At 63.1% G+C, this 17,120-nt stretch overlaps 1 protein-coding gene across 1 annotated transcript in view; it reads left to right on the plus strand.

Annotated features, from left to right (window-relative positions):
- The window catches only part of ITPR3 (inositol 1,4,5-trisphosphate receptor type 3), a 62,994-nt gene extending 45,955 nt beyond the window's left edge, over positions 1 to 17,039 (plus strand). The window contains exons 31-58 of the mRNA XM_069488900.1: positions 746 to 997; positions 1,231 to 1,356; positions 1,479 to 1,604; positions 2,793 to 2,913; positions 3,457 to 3,647; positions 4,220 to 4,368; positions 4,540 to 4,648; positions 4,776 to 4,866; positions 4,977 to 5,146; positions 6,311 to 6,485; positions 6,629 to 6,813; positions 6,955 to 7,155; positions 7,267 to 7,377; positions 7,809 to 7,904; positions 8,019 to 8,120; positions 8,202 to 8,288; positions 8,911 to 9,021; positions 9,093 to 9,285; positions 9,500 to 9,625; positions 9,973 to 10,145; positions 10,772 to 10,936; positions 11,595 to 11,787; positions 12,289 to 12,393; positions 12,467 to 12,594; positions 13,408 to 13,573; positions 14,171 to 14,331; positions 15,449 to 15,610; positions 16,226 to 17,039. Of these exons, the coding sequence (XP_069345001.1) occupies positions 746 to 997; positions 1,231 to 1,356; positions 1,479 to 1,604; positions 2,793 to 2,913; positions 3,457 to 3,647; positions 4,220 to 4,368; positions 4,540 to 4,648; positions 4,776 to 4,866; positions 4,977 to 5,146; positions 6,311 to 6,485; positions 6,629 to 6,813; positions 6,955 to 7,155; positions 7,267 to 7,377; positions 7,809 to 7,904; positions 8,019 to 8,120; positions 8,202 to 8,288; positions 8,911 to 9,021; positions 9,093 to 9,285; positions 9,500 to 9,625; positions 9,973 to 10,145; positions 10,772 to 10,936; positions 11,595 to 11,787; positions 12,289 to 12,393; positions 12,467 to 12,594; positions 13,408 to 13,573; positions 14,171 to 14,331; positions 15,449 to 15,610; positions 16,226 to 16,294 (4,044 nt within the window). The 3' untranslated portion in view covers positions 16,295 to 17,039. The remainder of the gene's footprint in view (positions 1 to 745; positions 998 to 1,230; positions 1,357 to 1,478; positions 1,605 to 2,792; positions 2,914 to 3,456; positions 3,648 to 4,219; positions 4,369 to 4,539; positions 4,649 to 4,775; positions 4,867 to 4,976; positions 5,147 to 6,310; positions 6,486 to 6,628; positions 6,814 to 6,954; positions 7,156 to 7,266; positions 7,378 to 7,808; positions 7,905 to 8,018; positions 8,121 to 8,201; positions 8,289 to 8,910; positions 9,022 to 9,092; positions 9,286 to 9,499; positions 9,626 to 9,972; positions 10,146 to 10,771; positions 10,937 to 11,594; positions 11,788 to 12,288; positions 12,394 to 12,466; positions 12,595 to 13,407; positions 13,574 to 14,170; positions 14,332 to 15,448; positions 15,611 to 16,225) is intronic.
- The last annotated feature ends 81 nt before the right edge of the window (positions 17,040 to 17,120 follow it).

The raw sequence follows: 17,120 nt of genomic DNA on the forward strand, positions 1-17,120 counted from the left end.
CGCGGGCCTGACGGAACTCCGCAGGGGCCCAGAGGCATTAGGCACCTAGCAGAGGTCAGACAACAGGCCTGAGAAAATGAAGGAGGCACCTGCCATGTGCCAAGGACTACATGTGCCTGGGGGCAGCCAGCTGAGGGCAGCTCCTGGGTGGGGCAGGGACCACGTCTGGCACATGGTAGGGGCTCAGAGAACACCTGTTAGCTGAAGGAAGGCACAAAAGACAATGGGTCGAATCTAAACCCGGACCTGATGTGGTCTCTGCCCTCGAGCATCTCGCGCTGTGGGCGGGCGGGGGGCGGCGCAGGGGTGCGGTGGGGGGGGGCGCGGGGGTGCGGCAGGGACGTGGTGAACGGGAGGGCATGTGCAGCGAGCGCTGTGCAGTGTTAGTTAGTAACGGCCATTATTACATCGCTGCGCATAGTCTGGCCTCTGATAGGAGAGGGGCGCGGTGTGTGCTCACTCAGGGGCGGGAGGGGTGCGGTGGGCCTGGAGAGGGCTTCCCGGAGGAAGCTGCCTCCGAGATGAGCCCAAGTGGGGCTTCTTTCCAATGAGGAGAAGGGGGACTTTCTGGGTTGAGGGGTCAGCAGCTCTGATGGCAGAGGGCCTGAGACATCAGCCGGGGGACCTTAAAAACTCAGGCAGGGGAGGGTTTTCCTGAGAGCGGGCGAGGGCTGGTGTCAGAGCCCGGCCTCTCCCTGGTGAGCGCGGGAGAGGGTCTGAGCACGCCCCTGCCACCCACCCGCAGCTGACCAATGCCGGTGACGACGTGGTGGTGTTCTACAATGACAAGGCCTCGCTGGCCCACCTGCTGGACATGATGAAGGCTGCTCGGGACGGCGTGGAGGACCACAGCCCCCTCATGTACCACATCTCCCTGGTGGACCTGCTGGCCGCCTGCGCCGAGGGCAAGAACGTCTACACTGAAATCAAGTGCACGTCCCTGCTGCCGCTGGAGGACGTGGTGTCTGTGGTGACGCACGAGGACTGCATCACTGAGGTGGGGGTCCACGGGGACTGGGAGACACGGCTGGAGGCGCGGAGGGGGTGAAAGCCGGGCCAAGGCAGCTGTTCAATCCTGCCATGGTGGGACAGGGCGAGGGAGGTGAAGAGACGCTGGGGGAGTGGACAGGAACGGGGACGCCGGGGGATGGGCGCCGTGCGGTGGGGAGAGCCTGGCCGCGTGGCCCTGCTCATGCCCCGGCCCCGGCCCGGCCCCGGCCTGCCGCTTAGGTGAAAATGGCCTATGTGAACTTCGTGAACCACTGCTACGTGGACACGGAGGTGGAGATGAAGGAGATCTACACCAGCAACCACATCTGGACGCTCTTTGAGAACTTCACCCTGGACATGGCCCGGGTCTGTCCCTGTGGGGCTGTGGGGGCGGGGGCATGGTTGAGGGTCTGGGCAGCCCCCCAGGAGGGGTGGGAGTGCAGGGGCCCCATGTGTGGACCCCCAGGCATCTCCCTCTCCCACCTCAGGTCTGTAGTAAGCGTGAAAAGCGCCTGGCCGACCCCACCCTGGAGAAGTACGTGCTGACCGTGGTGTTGGACACCATCGGCGCCTTCTTCAGCTCCCCGTTCTCGGAGAACAGCACCTCCCTGCAGGTGAGCTTGCTTGGCTAGCTCTGCGTGGGGAAGGGCGAGAGTAAGAATTTGTATTCGTACTTGCTTGTGCATAAAAAAATAGCAGAAGGATATACAAGTGTATTAGCTATCTATGCTGTGTAACAAAGTACCCCAAAATGTAGCAGTTTAAAACAGCAGCATTTATTATCTCACCGTTTCTGTGGGTCAGGATTCCAATGGGAACGGTACCATCGAACCGGAATCCCTAAGTTCTGTGGGTCCGGTGCGTCCCGGGGTGGCGGTGCTTACTCACCAAGGACGGGTGTGGTTACTGCATGGGACAGCAGAGCCAGCACAGTGGCCGTGACACTCTGACACGCAGAGATCCGTCACGCTGGCCAGTGGATCTTGGCGTCCCCAGAAATGAAATAGGTAGACAGCCTTCTGAAGTCCTGCTTGGTCTGTGTAAGCAGAAAAGCTCTAGGCCAGTGCCCAGAAGTCTGGTTTGAATCACTGAGTCACCCCCCGATTCCCAGATGTGAGCCAGTTCTCAGCCCCAGAGCCCCATGAATGAAAGAGAGCCGGGCTCCCTTGAGGAAGACCCCGCTACACTCCCTACGTCGTAGAGAAACACTGGAAAGATACATGAGAAGCTGATAGAACGAGCTGCTCAGAGGGGCTGGGGTGGGGATATGCTACGAGAGTGGTAAAAAAACAATTCTGGGTGCTGCCCCCGCAGCAAGGGTGGGTTTATTGTGATGCACATTTGTTTGGATTCTGGGATGCCTTCGTGTCAGTAAACTGTGTCAGCCTTCCCCACCTCTGACCAGCCCCAGGCAGCAGGATGCAGGGGTATGAGGGTGACGGGGACAAGGGTGGGGGAGAGAGGTCTCAAAGTATGCCCTTTGATAACCTTTTGGTTTTTGAACCATGTAAATGTATCATCTTTTCACAACATTATTTACAAAAATTTTTAAACGGTCAGCAAAATGGCTGGTGAGCCCCAGGCTTGGACCTTGGGGAGTTACTCACAGGACTGCCGTGTATGGTTGGGCAAGTTGTGCACTGCTGAAGAATGGGGATGCCTCTTCCCATCTGGCACTAAGCACATGGTAGCTAGCGAAGGCCTTGTCCTTCCACCCACGCCTGTTCTGGCGAGCCCTGGCACTGGCCGGGGTGTCCGGGCGTGGTCCAGGCTGCAGCGGTGGGTGCCGCGTGCTCTTGCAGACACACCAGACGATCGTGGTGCAGCTGCTGCAGTCCACCGCCCGGCTCCTCGACTGCCCCTGGCTGCAGCAGCAGCACAAGGGCTCCGTGGAGGCCTGCATCCGGACCCTCGCCATGGTGGGTGAGTGTGCCGGGCACTTGCCAGCTCCAGCTGCCGCCCCGCCCTCCGCCACGGTAAACACCCAGCCCCGAGCTCGCCGTCGCCTGCTCCGGCCCTCAGCGAGTCCTGCGTGGTGTCCGCCTGGCATCTGGGCAGTTGAGAGAAGCTATTTTCTCCTCTGAGTCAGTCCCCAGAGGGGAATGCTGGGTGACATTCCCCAGCTAGAGTTTTTTGTTTGTTTGTTTTAGTTTTTTGTGTTTACAAAGGGTCTCAGGCAGGAGTGGGGGGTCTGTGGGTTGTTCGGAGGAGCTGGGGAGAGGAGAAGGAAGGAGGGAGAGAGGAGTGAGGGGTCCGAGTAGAGCCGGGTAGAGTCAAAGGGCAGAAACTCTCTGCTTTTGCCCAGCAAGGGGAAGAGAGCACCCCGGTCCCTGTAGTGGGGGCCAGGGTGGGCCCCCTGCAGCCCAGACCCTTGGTCTAGTTCGCCCCGACTCCCAGTGTGGCAGCTGGTCAAAACCTCCTCCCCGACACACGCAGCAGCCCTCCAGCACCCCTTCTCCCCCCCAGCCAAGGGCCGGGCCATCTCGCTGCCCATGGACCTGGACGCCCACATCAGCGCGCTGCTCAGCAGTGGTGCCAGCTGCGCAGCCGCCGCCCAGCGGAACGCCTCCAGCTACAAGGCGGCCACGCGGGCCTTCCCCCGCGTCACCCCCACCGCCAACCAGTGGGACTACAAGAACATCATCGAGAAGCTGCAGGTGGGTGCGGGGCTGCCCGGCACCCGCCGCGGGAGCTCTTGGTTGACTCGGCAGCTGTTCCCTTTGGAAGGGCTGGTTCTCGGGTGTTCCTTCCCGCACTGCCCACGCTTCCAGGGACGGGCTGCTTAGCTGGCCCCTCCTCTGGGGCTGCAGCAGGGGCCTGAAGGGCCTCATTCCCGAAGGCCCCAGCCAACCCGGGCGCCTGCTCGCGGGGTTGGAGCTCACCCCCGCAGCGCCTTCCTGGCTGTGCAGCACATTTCTGCCCACTGTTGGCCTGTGGAGGCTGTGCTGGGTTACCCACATGTGGCAGGAGACCGAGACTCAGAGAGGGCAGGGGCTTGCCCAAAGTCACACAGCTAGAGGAGCGGCTGGGAGAAAAGCCAGTTCTGCAGCTCCCAGCCAGGGGCTCTGTGCAGACAGATGTCACGCTTCGTTCAGGGTGTCTCTGTGGGTCCAGGGTCCCTCAGACAGGCACGGTAATCTGTGGGGCTGTCAGGTGTTCGGGTGGGGGAAGGGTGGTTAAGCCCTGGTCGTCTCCTGGGCCTGGCGGTGACGCGGCCCTGCCCACCCAGGACATCATCACTGCCCTGGAAGAGCGGCTGAAGCCCCTGGTGCAGGCCGAGCTGTCCGTGCTGGTGGACGTCCTGCACTGGCCGGAGCTGCTCTTCCTGGAGGGCAGCGATGCCTTCCAGCGCTGCGAGAGCGGCGGCTTCCTGTCCAAGTGAGTGGGATGCCGGCCGGGGCGTGGGGGCAGTGGGGGCTCAGCGGCCTGGTCAGAGAAGGCTCACGGGGCCAGAGGGCCTGGGGGCTGCTCCTACCTGGGGCAGGGTGGGGAAGTGGCCAGAGGGAGGCAGCGTGGGACGGCCCTGGGCCTCCCTCTCGCCCGGCCCAGGCTGATCCAGCACACCAAGGACCTCATGGAGTCGGAGGAGAAGCTGTGCATCAAGGTGCTGCGGACCCTGCAGCAGATGCTGCTCAAGAAGGCCAAGTACGGGGAGCGGGTGAGTGCCGGCGGGGACAGCACCGCGGGGACAGCACCTCGGGGACAGCACCGCGGGGACAGGCAGGAGGGCCCAGGGGCTCCGGGCTGTGTGCGCACTTTGGGGCCTCACTCCCCTCCTCCCCCAGGGCAACCAGCTGCGCAAGATGCTGCTGCAGAACTACCTCCAGAACCGGAAGTCCAGCTCAAGAGGGGACCTTCCCGACCCCATGGGCACCGGTCAGTACCGCCTTCCCCTGCCCTGCCTGCAGGTGCCCATTCACCCGGGCCGTGGGCCCTCCCCTCCCTCCCCTGCCCCACCCGTGCCCCTCAAGCAGTGTCCCCTCCAGGCCTGGACCAAGACTGGTCAGCAATCGCAGCCACTCAGTGCCGGCTGGACAAGGAGGGGGCCACCAAGCTGGTATGTGACCTCATCACCAGCACCAAGAACGAGAAGATCTTCCAGGAGAGCATCGGCCTGGCCATCCGGCTGCTGGACGGCGGCAACACTGAGATCCAGGTGGAGTGGGCCCGGGGCAGACTCTCGCCGCCGTTGGGTGGGCGCTTCCCACCCGGGGCTGGGGCAGGTGTGCCAAGTCACCACGGCCGTGGGGGCCTGGCTGCAGGCCTGGGTGCTGGCGGCCAGCACAAGGCTTGGCCAGCCCTGCGCAGCTCAGCTCCAACCCCACATCTGCCCCTGTGTCACGTGGCCCCTTCACCGTCCCCACACATCCCTCTGCCGCAGCCCGGCCTGAGCCTGTCCCCTCGCCGTCCTGCCCCATCACGTCCATGCGCTCCTGCCTCTCGGCCGCTTCCACACCCCGCTCCGCCTTTGTCCCCAACTCGGCCTCTCTACCTCCTCCAAACCCCTCTCTCATCGCGTTGTCGTCATTGGTTCATTCATTTGATAAACCAACGCTGAGCGCCGTCCGTGTGCCTGGCGGTGTTCTGGCCACTGAGGATCAGCAGTGAACAAAACAATCCACGTTGCCTTGGTGCTTGCACCTCAGTGGCGACGATAGTGGCGAAGCGCGGGCCACACGTGACGCGGAGGGCGTGTCGGGATGAGCCGGGCAAGGGGCTCGCGGAGTGCAGGGCAGGTTGCTGTAAGCGGACGATCGGGGAAGGCCCCTGCGACGGGGAAGTGGAGGGGAGCACAGGGCCACACACGGGCAGAGCAGGCAGCCGGCACCAAGGCCATGATGTAGCCGTGGCTGGCGTGGCTGGCGTGGGGCAGAGGTGGCGTCATGCGGTCTCGTGGACACTGGGAGGCTGTGGGAGTGGGGTCACCGCAGGGTTTCCAGCAGAGGAAGGACATGACTTGGACTTCAAGGGATCCCCCTGGCCGCTGTGTGGGGGACAGACATCGCACCACGGGCAGCTGCGGGGGCTGGTGAGGGGCCGGGGCAGGCCTCCAGCATCGCGGCCACAGCAGTTTGGCCCGACAGGCCCCTCCCCTTCCGCCTCTGATGGTCCTGACCCCCTCGCCCCGCACCAGCCTCAGCCACAGGGCACAGAGGTGCTTCTGTCTCCCACCTACCTCAGTCTGCTTTGGACACGTCTGGGGACCCACCTGCCCCATCCTTGTCCCTGCAGCAGAGAGTGGGGCCCTCGTGGCCTCACCAAGGGCTGCGTCGAGCCAGGCCCAGTGCTGAGGCTGCTCCCCGCCCCCGTCCGTCTCCAGAAATCCTTCTACAACCTGATGACGAGCGACAAGAAGTCAGAGCGCTTCTTCAAGGTGCTGCATGACCGCATGAAGCGGGCCCAGCAGGAGACCAAGTCCACGGTGGCAGTCAACATGAATGACCTAGGCAGCCAGCCGCGTGAGGACCGCGAGCCAGCAGACGCCACCGCCAAAGGTCGGGGGTGCAGGGCAGGGGCACAGGGTGCAGGGTGAGGTGGGGTCGCAGGAGGAGCTGTGCACGGCCCAGGGAGGGACGCAGGGTGAGGGCGAGGGGCTGGCGCTCCCAGCAGCCCCAGCCTCACCGGGTCTCGCCCGCAGGCCGCGTGGCCTCCTTCTCGATGCCTGGCTCCTCGTCCCGCTACTCACTGGGCCCCAGCCTGCGCCGGGGGCACGAGGTGGGCGAGCGCGTGCAGAGCAATGAGATGGGCACGTCCGTGCTCATCATGCAGCCCATCCTGCGCTTCCTGCAGCTGCTGTGCGAGAACCACAACCGGGACCTGCAGGTGAGCGCCTCGCCACGCACTGCCCCTTCCCTTGCCCCCGGCCTTGGCACCCCAGTCCCGCAGCACGCAGGATCGCGCTCCCTGGGCCCCCTCTCCCTCCCTGCTGCAGCCGCTCTGTGCCCTCCCTCCTGTGCTCTGCAGAACTTCCTGCGCTGTCAGAACAACAAGACCAACTACAACCTGGTGTGCGAGACCCTGCAGTTCCTGGACATCATGTGCGGCAGCACCACGGGGGGCCTGGGGCTGCTGGGGCTCTACATCAACGAGGACAACGTGGGCCTCGTCATCCAGACCCTGGAGACCCTCACTGAGTACTGCCAGGGCCCTTGCCATGAGAACCAGGTGAGCGGCAGCCGGGGTGGCAGTGTGGGCGTGCAGGCGGATGGAGCCGGCTGGGGCAGGGCGGGAGGCTGAGGGGCCTGGGCCCCATGTGCCCCCGCTGCCTCCTGCCAGACCTGCATCGTGACGCACGAGTCCAACGGCATAGACATCATCACTGCGCTGATCCTCAATGACATCAGCCCCTTGTGCAAGTACCGTATGGACCTGGTGCTGCAGCTCAAGGTGGGGCCCTGTGGTCGGCCCGTGTGAGCGTGCACGGGACGTGTGTGCACATGTGTGTACGCCTGTGTCGAGTGTGCAGAGTGTGGTGTGTGCTGATGCGTGCAGGCTGCGTGTGTGTTACATATGCATGTTTGTATGTACACAAGAGTGCATGTGTGAGCAAACACGCTAGGACATGGAGTTGCTCTAGAAGCAGGTATGTTCCAGGTTTATCTGAGGCCTTCCTGCTGTCTGGGTGGTGGAGTGTGTTTGCCACAGGGTGGGGTGAAGGCAGGCCCCAGGTGGGGTGGTCATGGGGACAGTTCCCAGCAATGGGAAGGTCGTGGCACGTCTTGGGGGTGGAGGGGCTGTTATGGAGTAGCCTGAGAGGGAGGTCATGTGGGGTGTGGTGGGGGCCCTCAGACTGTGGCCTGCCCCCTCCCGGCCACCAGGACAACGCGTCCAAGCTGCTCCTGGCGCTGATGGAGAGCCGGCACGACAGCGAGAACGCCGAGCGCATCCTCATCAGCCTGCGGCCGCAGGAGCTGGTGAGGCCGGGCTGCGGGTGGGGGCCGGGACTGGCCAGGTGTGCCATGGGGATTGGGGCCCAGCCAGCCCTGCCCCCCAGGAAGAGGGCATTCGAGCAGGTGCTGCCCCGCCAGGTGGACGTCATCAAGAAGGCCTACCTGCAGGAGGAGGAGCGCGAGAACTCGGAGGTGAGCCCACGTGAAGTGGGCCACAACATCTACATCCTGGCGCTGCAGGTACCAGTTCCACCTGGGGCCCCACCCCTGGTGGCCATGCCCCCAGCCACCACACCTGGTGACTTCTGCCTTCTCACTCAGCTCTCCAGGCACAACAAACAGCTGCAGCACCTGCTCAAGCCGGTGAGGCGCATCCAAGAGGAGGAGGCCGAGGGCATCTCTTCCATGGTGAGGCAGAGGCTGGGCGGGGCTTGGATCCAGGGGCGTGGTGGGGCGGAGACTGGCTGGGCTCGTGTCTGGGGGCCAGGCTGGGGTTTGAGGGCTGAGGGCGGGGTATGACGGAGTTGGGGAGAAGGACAGAGCCGAGGACTGAGGGTCAGGCTGGACTCTGGGATGGTGGGGGCAGAGCCAGGAGCTCTGGAGGAGCCGTGATGGGGACCCGAGTGAGGCCCTAGCACCGGAGAGCCAGGCTAGGATTTGGGGGCGAGGCAGGGCCGACGGGTGGCAGGGAGTGGGCCTGGCAGCCCGGGCTGAAAGCCAGACTTCGAAGGGGAAGCAAGGCCCGGTGGGTCTGGGCGGGTCCGGGAGCCTCGTGCAGGGCCCAGGCTGCACTTGGGCAGGACTGAGGAGGGCACCGACTGTCCAGTGGGAGTCTCTGGCCATGGCTCGCCCGCTCCCCTCCCTTTGGCACCAGACCCTTGGAGCTGGGTCCTGGTTGGGCTGGGCTTGGCCTGGGGGGACACTCGCCAGGGTGTAGTTCAGAGCTGGGCTCAGGCCTGGGAAGTGGGGGTCGGGTGCCAGGCCTGGCTGTGGGGTCTGGGGCATGACCTCGGCACCCTCCCTACCTCAGCTCAGCCTCAACAACAAGCAGCTGTCCCAGATGCTCAAGTCCTCGGTGCCGGCGCAGGAGGAGGAGGAGGACCCGCTGGCCTACTATGAGAACCACACGTCCCAGATCGAGGTGGGGCCTGCGGGCAGCGGGGTGGGTGCGTGCGTGCCTCGGCCAGGCGTGACCAGGTGCTGTGTGCCCAGATCGTGCGGCAGGACCGCAGCATGGAGCAGATCGTGTTCCCCGTGCCCGGCATCTGCCAGTTCCTGACGGAGGAGACCAAGCACCGGCTCTTCACCACCACGGAGCAGGACGAGCAGGGCAGCAAAGTGAGCGACTTCTTCGACCAGTCCTCCTTCCTGCACAACGAGATGGAGTGGCAGCGGAAGCTCCGCAGTGAGCACCCGGCGGGGCGGGGCGGGAGGGCCGGGCGGCGTCCCGAGGCTGCTCACTGCTGCCCCCTAGCCCCCCCCCCACCAGGGGCTCTTCCCATCAACCAGTCCCCCTCCTGCCTGGGGCCTGCAGCTTGGGCTGGCAGCGGGGCCCTGCGTGGGGCGGGCAGAGGGTGACCGTCAGGACCCCACAGCAGCTCGCTGCCACGCTCCCCCAGGCATGCCGCTGATCTACTGGTTCTCCCGCCGCATGACCCTGTGGGGCAGCATCTCCTTCAACCTGGCAGTGTTTATCAACATCATCATTGCCTTCTTCTACCCGTACGTGGAGGGCGCATCCACAGGTGAGGAGCGGGGCTGGGCAGAGCCTCGGCCGGCCGGCCTCTGAGGGGCCAGGCGCAGAGAGCGAGAAGCACCCCGTCGCGGAGACACACAGGTGTGGTCCCAGGGGACAGGCGATGGCGCGTGCGTAGGCGTGTGAGAAACCAGACACAGTCGCCTCCCGTGGGTCGGCCCCCTCAGGCGCAGCGGTGCGGGGTGGGGGGGGGAATGGAGGAGGCTAAAACAGGCACCAGGAACTCAGCGGGAAGGCTTCCCGGAGGGTGGCATCTCGGAGGGTGGCGTCTCGGTGCCTCTTGGACCGCGCCGGGGCGTGGTGGCTGACGGAGCCCGCTCACCCGCCCCGCCCCAGGTGTGCTGGGCTCCCCGCTCATCTCCCTGCTGTTCTGGATCCTCATCTGCTTCTCCATCGCGGCTCTGTTCACCAAGCGCTACAGCGTCCGGCCCCTCATCGTGGCGCTCATCCTGCGCTCCATCTACTACCTGGGCATCGGGCCCACGCTCAACATCCTGGGCGCCCTCAACGTGAGTGCCGGGGGGGGGGGGGGGACACGCCCCTAGGCCAGCCCGGCTCACCCTGCAGTGCCCGGAAGCTGGCCTGCTGTCCCAGCAGCCGCTGCTCTGTCCCATCCCCTCCTCTCTGTTGGGACCCCAAGCTCGTCAGAGATCAGCAGTTGGGGCCACTCTGCCTCCTCCCTCTCCCTTGACAGCTGGGGTCACCTGTGCTCAGAGACAAACAGGAGTCACTTTAGAGCGCCGGCTCAGGGCTGCGTGTACACTGCGCCACCCAACGGCGCTGTTCAAGCTGTAGACAGCAAAGATTTGCATATTCTGACAGTTTCCTAACAGATGCAAATTAAGTGCCTTTCCTAATTTTCCCGGGCACTGTAAAGGCCAGAGCCTGCCCCACCCTCCTTTACCTGTGCCTCACTTTCTCTCTGGAGCTGAGGACCCAAGGGGCTTCTCTGTTCTGAGTCCCAGGAGCCCGGATGCGTTCCCGGGTGCCGTCCCATCAGTGGTGGGCCCGCCGGGCTGATTCATGCCGCCGGAGCGCCGGCCTCTGAGCTGGGCATCCGCTGGGCGCGGTGGCAGGGGTGAGGATTCAGGGTGGCCGGTGAGGCACTGACGCTCGTGCCTGCGCTCGCCTCCAGCTGACCAACAAGATCGTGTTTGTGGTGAGCTTCGTGGGCAACCGTGGCACCTTCATCCGGGGCTATAAAGCCATGGTCATGGACATGGAATTCCTCTACCACGTGGGCTACATCCTGACCAGTGTCCTGGGCCTCTTCGCCCACGAGCTCTTCTACAGCATCCTGGTGAGGCCCGCTGGCTGGCTGGCTGGCTGGCTGGGGCACGGGCGGGTGGGCGTCCCACGAGTGGCTGGCGGTTTCCCAGTGCCAGTCTGCCCATCCTTTTGCTGCTTGGCTAGGAGGAGTGGATTTTCAGAGTCTTCCTCGCCTGACCCTGGCCTGGGCCCCGCCGACCCTCTCTCCTATAGAGTGGCGGTTCAAGCCTGGACTCTGGGGCTGGACCAGGGGTTTGCATCCAGCTTGGCCACTGTTAGCTGTGTAACTTTCAACAAGTTTCTTAATTGCCTCATGCCTCAGTTTCCCCATCTGTAAAATGGGACAATAACAGCCCCTACCATCTAGAATGACTGAGGACGAAATGAGCTGATGCATGAAGAGCGCTGAGCATGTTTCCTGGCACATGGCAAGTGCGCTGTAAGAGCCGGCCAGTCCCTCCTCTGTGTCTGGTGTTCGCACACCCATGTCACCCCTCACGCCGTCCCCTGGGCACTCCCTTTCTGTGGCCTTTGAGCTCCAGGCTCCTCCAAGAAGGTCCCGACAGGCCCGCCCAGCTCGGTTACTCCGCCTCAGCGGAGGCCCGACTGGAGTAGCCTGGGGACCCCATCATGGCATCCCCAGCGAGATGGGCTGGCCGGCGCCTCAAGGCCGCCTCCCTGTCCTGTAGCTCTTTGACCTCATCTACCGAGAGGAGACACTGTTCAACGTCATCAAGAGCGTGACCCGCAACGGCCGCTCCATCCTGCTGACCGCCCTGCTGGCCCTCATCCTGGTCTACCTCTTCTCCATCGTCGGCTTCCTCTTCCTCAAGGACGACTTTATCCTCGAGGTCGACCGGCTCCCCGACAACCGCACCAGAGGTCTTGGGGGCTTCCTCTCCTGGCGGGGGTGTGTGGGACGGGGTTGGGCCTCACAGGTGACTGGCATCAGGACCACAACCTACATGCAGTGCTTGTCCCCCAGGCTCCCTGCTTCTCTCGCGGCTGGGCAGGTGTGGCCCACGCCAGGCGGCCTCCCTCTTTCCCGGGGCAGATCGGGGGCGTGGGTGGGCCTTGAGTCTCTGGCCCAGAGCTGTTCGCTTGGGAGCTGGAGTCCCTCGCAGGCAGACGCCGTCATTTGCGTTAAACTCGGTATTTGCAGGGGCTGCCGTGTGCCACGGCTTGGGATATGGGGACCCCGCCCTGCCCTTAGTCTGCAGCCCAGGGGGCCCAGAGGCATGAAGGACCTTCACTGTAGCCAGACAGTGGAGAGCTGGCAGCATTCAGAAGGTTTCCTGGAAGATGTGGGCGGGGGACAGAGCGGGGGGGATGATAAGGCCAGACATTTGGGCCTCTTGGTGACCTCGTCCATATCCCCTCCAGCCAGCCCCCTGGGGATGCCACATGGAGCCACTACATTTGTGGGCACGTGCAGCGGGGACAAGATGGACTGTGTCTCGGGGGTCTCGGTGCCCGAGGTCCTGGAAGGTGAGAGCAGTGTGTCTGCGGGAGTCTGGATGGGGGAAGGTGGCCCGAGTCTGAGCGCACTGTCTGCTTGCAGAGGAGGGGGAGCTGGATAGCACAGAGCGGGCCTGTGACACTCTGCTGATGTGCATCGTCACTGTCATGAACCACGGGCTGCGCAACGGTGGCGGTGTGGGTGACATTCTCCGCAAGCCCTCCAAAGATGTGAGCACCCCGCCCCAGCCCAAATCCACGGGCCCAAGCCCCTGTCTGGATCAGCAGATCAGCTGTCCTTGGCCTCCCCCAGACATTCCGTGTTGAGCCTGTCTCATCTGTGCCCCTCTCCCTGCTCTCCACACCCAGCCGCGTGCGTGTCCCTGTTGCTGAGCTAGCCCCCTGCCCCCCAGCTCACTCTGGGTGCCATGAGGCAGCCAAACCTTACCCCAGGGCTCGGGAAGGTGTGAGTCAGGCGGCGGAGGGCTCTGCCGGGGCCACTGGCTTGGTACGGCGCACGGCAGGGGTGGGGGGGCCGAGTCGGCCTCACAAGGAGGCCTCAGGATTTGGCCTGGGCAGCCGGCATTCCCTGAAGGGCAGTCCTCCCTAGCTGCTTGGGGGTGAGAAGCCGCCTCCGTGGCCAGAGAGAGGGTTTCTAGAATGTGTGAGGCCAGGCGTCCCGAGGGTGGAGCAGAGGAGTCCAGAGCTGGCTCTTCCCCTAGTCAAAAGTCAGGGCCAGAGACAAGGTGAGACTTGTAGCCCTACCTCCCCACGCCAAACTGCTTCGCCAGGGCTTCCTCCCGGCAGGTCCCGTCCGAGTCTGCTCTGTCCTCCTCCAGACTCAGGGCTCTGATTGCAGTTCTTGCTCCATGGAGCCAGGGTGGGTCCCCTCCGCCATCTTTGTGGCCCCCGGAGCCAGAGGCCCTCACTTCCTTCTGCTGGGGTCTGGGTCCCTTCACCACAGCCCTGATCCCCTGCCCGAGTCCTGTCCTGCCAGTGAGCTTGGGGACCACGGGGTCTAGCCTCCCTGTCTCACCCCTGTAGGAGTCTCTCTTCCCGGCTCGAGTGGTCTACGACCTCCTGTTCTTCTTCATCGTCATCATCATTGTGCTGAACCTCATCTTTGGGGTGATCATCGACACCTTTGCCGACCTGCGGAGCGAGAAGCAGAAGAAGGAGGAGATTCTCAAGACGACGTGCTTCATCTGCGGTGAGGGCCTAGTTCCCGCACGGCAGGGGCCCGGGCACCGGGGCGCCCTGCCCTGGGACTGGGGGATGGAAGGCTGTTGCTCATCCCAGGACCGAGAACATGACCCTGCCTGAACTTGGCGTAATGCAACAGAGTGGGAAATCCTCTCGGTTTACAGCTGAGGAAGCTGAAGCCAGGCAGTGGCCTCAGGCTTCTGGGACTCAGTCCAGTGCTTTTCCCGCCCCTGCTACGACGCGCTGGTCCCCTCACCAGCCACCTCAGACTAAGGGGCAGGTGGCACCGGCAGGACCTCCCTTTTCCAGCCTTTCCTGCTTCCCCTGGTTTGGGGCGCTCGGAGTTTGGGAATTCTGGCGTTTGCTCCCAGAGCCCTTGGCTGCCACCGCAGGAGTCTGCAGCTGCAGCTGCGGCAGGGCAGGACCTCCAGGCTAAGTGGCTGGTACTCTAAATAGAAGTGACCCAAATAGCCCAGAGCGTGTCGGAAGCATTCATCACGAGAACAGATGCCCTCAGGGCATCCAGACTGCATCCCCTCCCGCAGGCGGCCCCACAGTGGCTCCTGGAGGCTGACGGCTTCATCCCTGCCCTCTGCATCCTCAGGTCTGGAGAGGGACAAGTTTGACAACAAGACGGTGTCATTTGAGGAGCACATCAAGTTGGAGCACAACATGTGGAACTACCTATACTTCATCGTGCTGGTCCGCGTGAAAAACAAGACGGACTACACGGGCCCCGAGAGCTACGTGGCCCAGATGATTAAGGTGTGAGCGGGGCCCAGACCGGGTGTTCCGCAGTCAAAGCTGCTGTGCACCAGAGGCCCTCGTGGCCTCGGTTTCTGAGTCCCCTGGGCCCTGGAGAAGAGTGGCCACAGCTGCCCTGGGACAGCTGCAGACACTTGCTGAAGGGTCAGCAGGGGAACGGGAGCAGCTGGAGGCAGCCTCAGCGGCGTGGGAGCCCTGCCGGCTGTCCACTGTTGCTGCGGGGCCCTCGCTCTTTTGGTGTCAGGAAAAAGCCCGCGACAAGGCCGTCATCCCCGAAGGACAAGCGTGGTGTCTCCGGGCCTGTGGGCACGGTGACAATGAGATGTGGGCGGGGGAGACCCTGCCCGTGGGCCATGATCTGTGGGTCACTCCAAGGGAGCTGTCTAGCTTGGCAAGGAACCCAGCTTCCCAAAGTCGGGACGGTCCCGGGCCAGGAGGGAGCCTGGAAAATCTTAAAATGATCGGACTTAGAGGAGTCGCAGGTAACCTGTCCGATATGTGCAGCAGTGGAGGGGTGCAGGCAGCGGACCGTAAAGGAAGGGGAGTTCCCTTTGTCTTCTGTGCGTCGAACCCGTCTTTGAGTATAGGTTTATCCGTTGGTCTGAGAATTCGCATCTTGCAACCAGGAACCAGAAAACTGCATGGTGCCCTCTCCCTCCCCACCCCTCCTCTGTCCTGGGAGATGTGGCTTTGGCCCCCAGACACGTGTCACTTGCCTGCCCTTCTCAGCAGAGCCTCCCGCTCCCTCAATTTGCCGTCTGACTCGCATCTTCCCGGGCGTGGGGCGTTTGTTGGGCGGGAGGAAGGAAGGAAGGAAGGAAGGAGATTCAGGGTCTGGGTGCTGAGAGTAAACAGATGGTGCTGACACCACTGAAGGATCAAACTCAGCCGACAAGGCCATCTAACGGAAGTCAGCCCGTCACAGTGGCAGAGGGTTCACTGCCAGCTCACTCTGGCCCTGGGGAGGACGCAGGTCAATTCAGATTTTCCCATGACACATCCCTGGCGAGTAATTTTGTCAAGCGTGTGGCAGAAACCTCCCCACACATTACTGTTTTTCTAGAAGCCTTCCTAGGCCTGGCCCAAGCCTGCTCACCCCACTGGTGATGTTTTTCAGAACAAGAACCTGGACTGGTTCCCCCGGATGCGGGCCATGTCCCTCGTGAGCAACGAGGGCGAGGGGGAACAGAACGAGATCCGGATTCTCCAGGACAAGCTCAACTCCACCATGAAGCTGGTGTCCCACCTCACGGCCCAGCTCAACGAGCTCAAGGAGCAGGTGTGCAGCCCTATCCTCCCGACCTTGGGGCTCCCCGAGGGGCGGCCTCAGCCTGCCATCCCTGCTTCCCTGTGGGCCTCCCTTCTGGCCTGGGGTGTGAAGGCAGGTTCCAAACACACTCTCCCCTCCATGGCGAGCCAGACTGGGGTGAGTAATCCTGCTCCGTGCTCCTGAAAGACCAGCCCAAGTGGAACTTTGGTGAGGGACATAGGGCCCTCCCTGTCTCCTGTCCCCGTCCTCCTGCAGCTGCAGGGAGTCCCTGTGAGCGGTTCACTGGAGATGGGGGAGTTTAAGGCACCCTCTGCTTCTCAAGCTCCCTTCTCGTCTGCACCATCCTCCCCTGCATCTGGCGGCGATTACATGAGGATTAGGCAGCGCCTGTTGGGTGGGGTGGTTTCCCAGCTGCACCAAATCAGAGGTGTGTGACATGCTGATTGAGAACGAGGGTTTGCAGCCGACATCTCTGCAGCACCCTGAGGGCCCCTGGCCTGCTGCCAGTGCCGCACAGCAGCTGGGTCCCCCAGGGCAGGGTAGGCACCAGCCCTCCCGCAGCACCCACAGAAAGAAGGGTGTTGGACACCCACACCGGACCTCCTGGTGTCTGTTTAACCCTAGATGACGGAGCAGCGGAAACGCAGGCAACGCCTGGGCTTTGTGGATGTCCAGAACTGCATGAGCCGCTGAGGACAGCCGCTGAAGGCCCCGGCGGGGTGCCCCTCACCGGAGACTGTGACGGGGAACAATACCGCGCCTTCTCTTGGGTTGCGTGGGCTGGCCAGTCTGCCAGGCACCCCCACCAACCCAGCCTCTGTCCAGCACGGAGGGGGAGCCTCAGGGCTGACAGTCCTGCCTAGAGACCTTGCAGAAAGACTCAAGAAAGTTCAGCGGGACTCACTTTACCTTAATGCCTTAGAGGAAGAAAAGTCCTGGAGACCTTTGTCCCTTAAAGCAGTAACTGACATCCCTGTGGGCAGTTAGGAGTGGGCTCATCTCTTTATCTCCAAGCACTACATTGGGCTGCTGCCTGCCGCTAGGGGAGGCGGCAGTGATGCCGTTACTAGTGATTTTAGGGCTTTGTTATTTAACTTATTCCATGGGCGCTGTGCTCAGCCCTGCCCACGGCTGCACAGCTCCCCCTGTGCCTCAGATCTGCTGTGACAGTACGCAGACCTCACTGTCCACGTCCAGGCCACCCCCTGGCACCGCTTCAGGCGGCCTGATGACTCAAGGGGGGACAGCCTTGCTCCTGGGACCTGCCTCTTCCCGGGCTTCCTGGGGAAGAGCTGCACGCCCACGTGACAGGGCTGAGCTGTGTTAGAGTGGCTGTTTTTTGACTGCTTGTTTTTTCTCCTTTTGGTGTAATGTTTTACAGATTCTTTGGCCTGAGAACTAATACGTTAATTGCCTTAAATAAATTAATAAAAATCTAGTCCATTAAAAAGGGATGTGGTCCCTGTACTGCCCCCGGGGCTGTGGGGATCAATGAGCAGGGCACACTGGCAGGGGACAG

This window comes from Eulemur rufifrons, chromosome 15 (assembly GCF_041146395.1).
Source record: "Eulemur rufifrons isolate Redbay chromosome 15, OSU_ERuf_1, whole genome shotgun sequence".
In the NCBI taxonomy this organism is placed as follows: domain Eukaryota; kingdom Metazoa; phylum Chordata; class Mammalia; order Primates; family Lemuridae; genus Eulemur; species Eulemur rufifrons.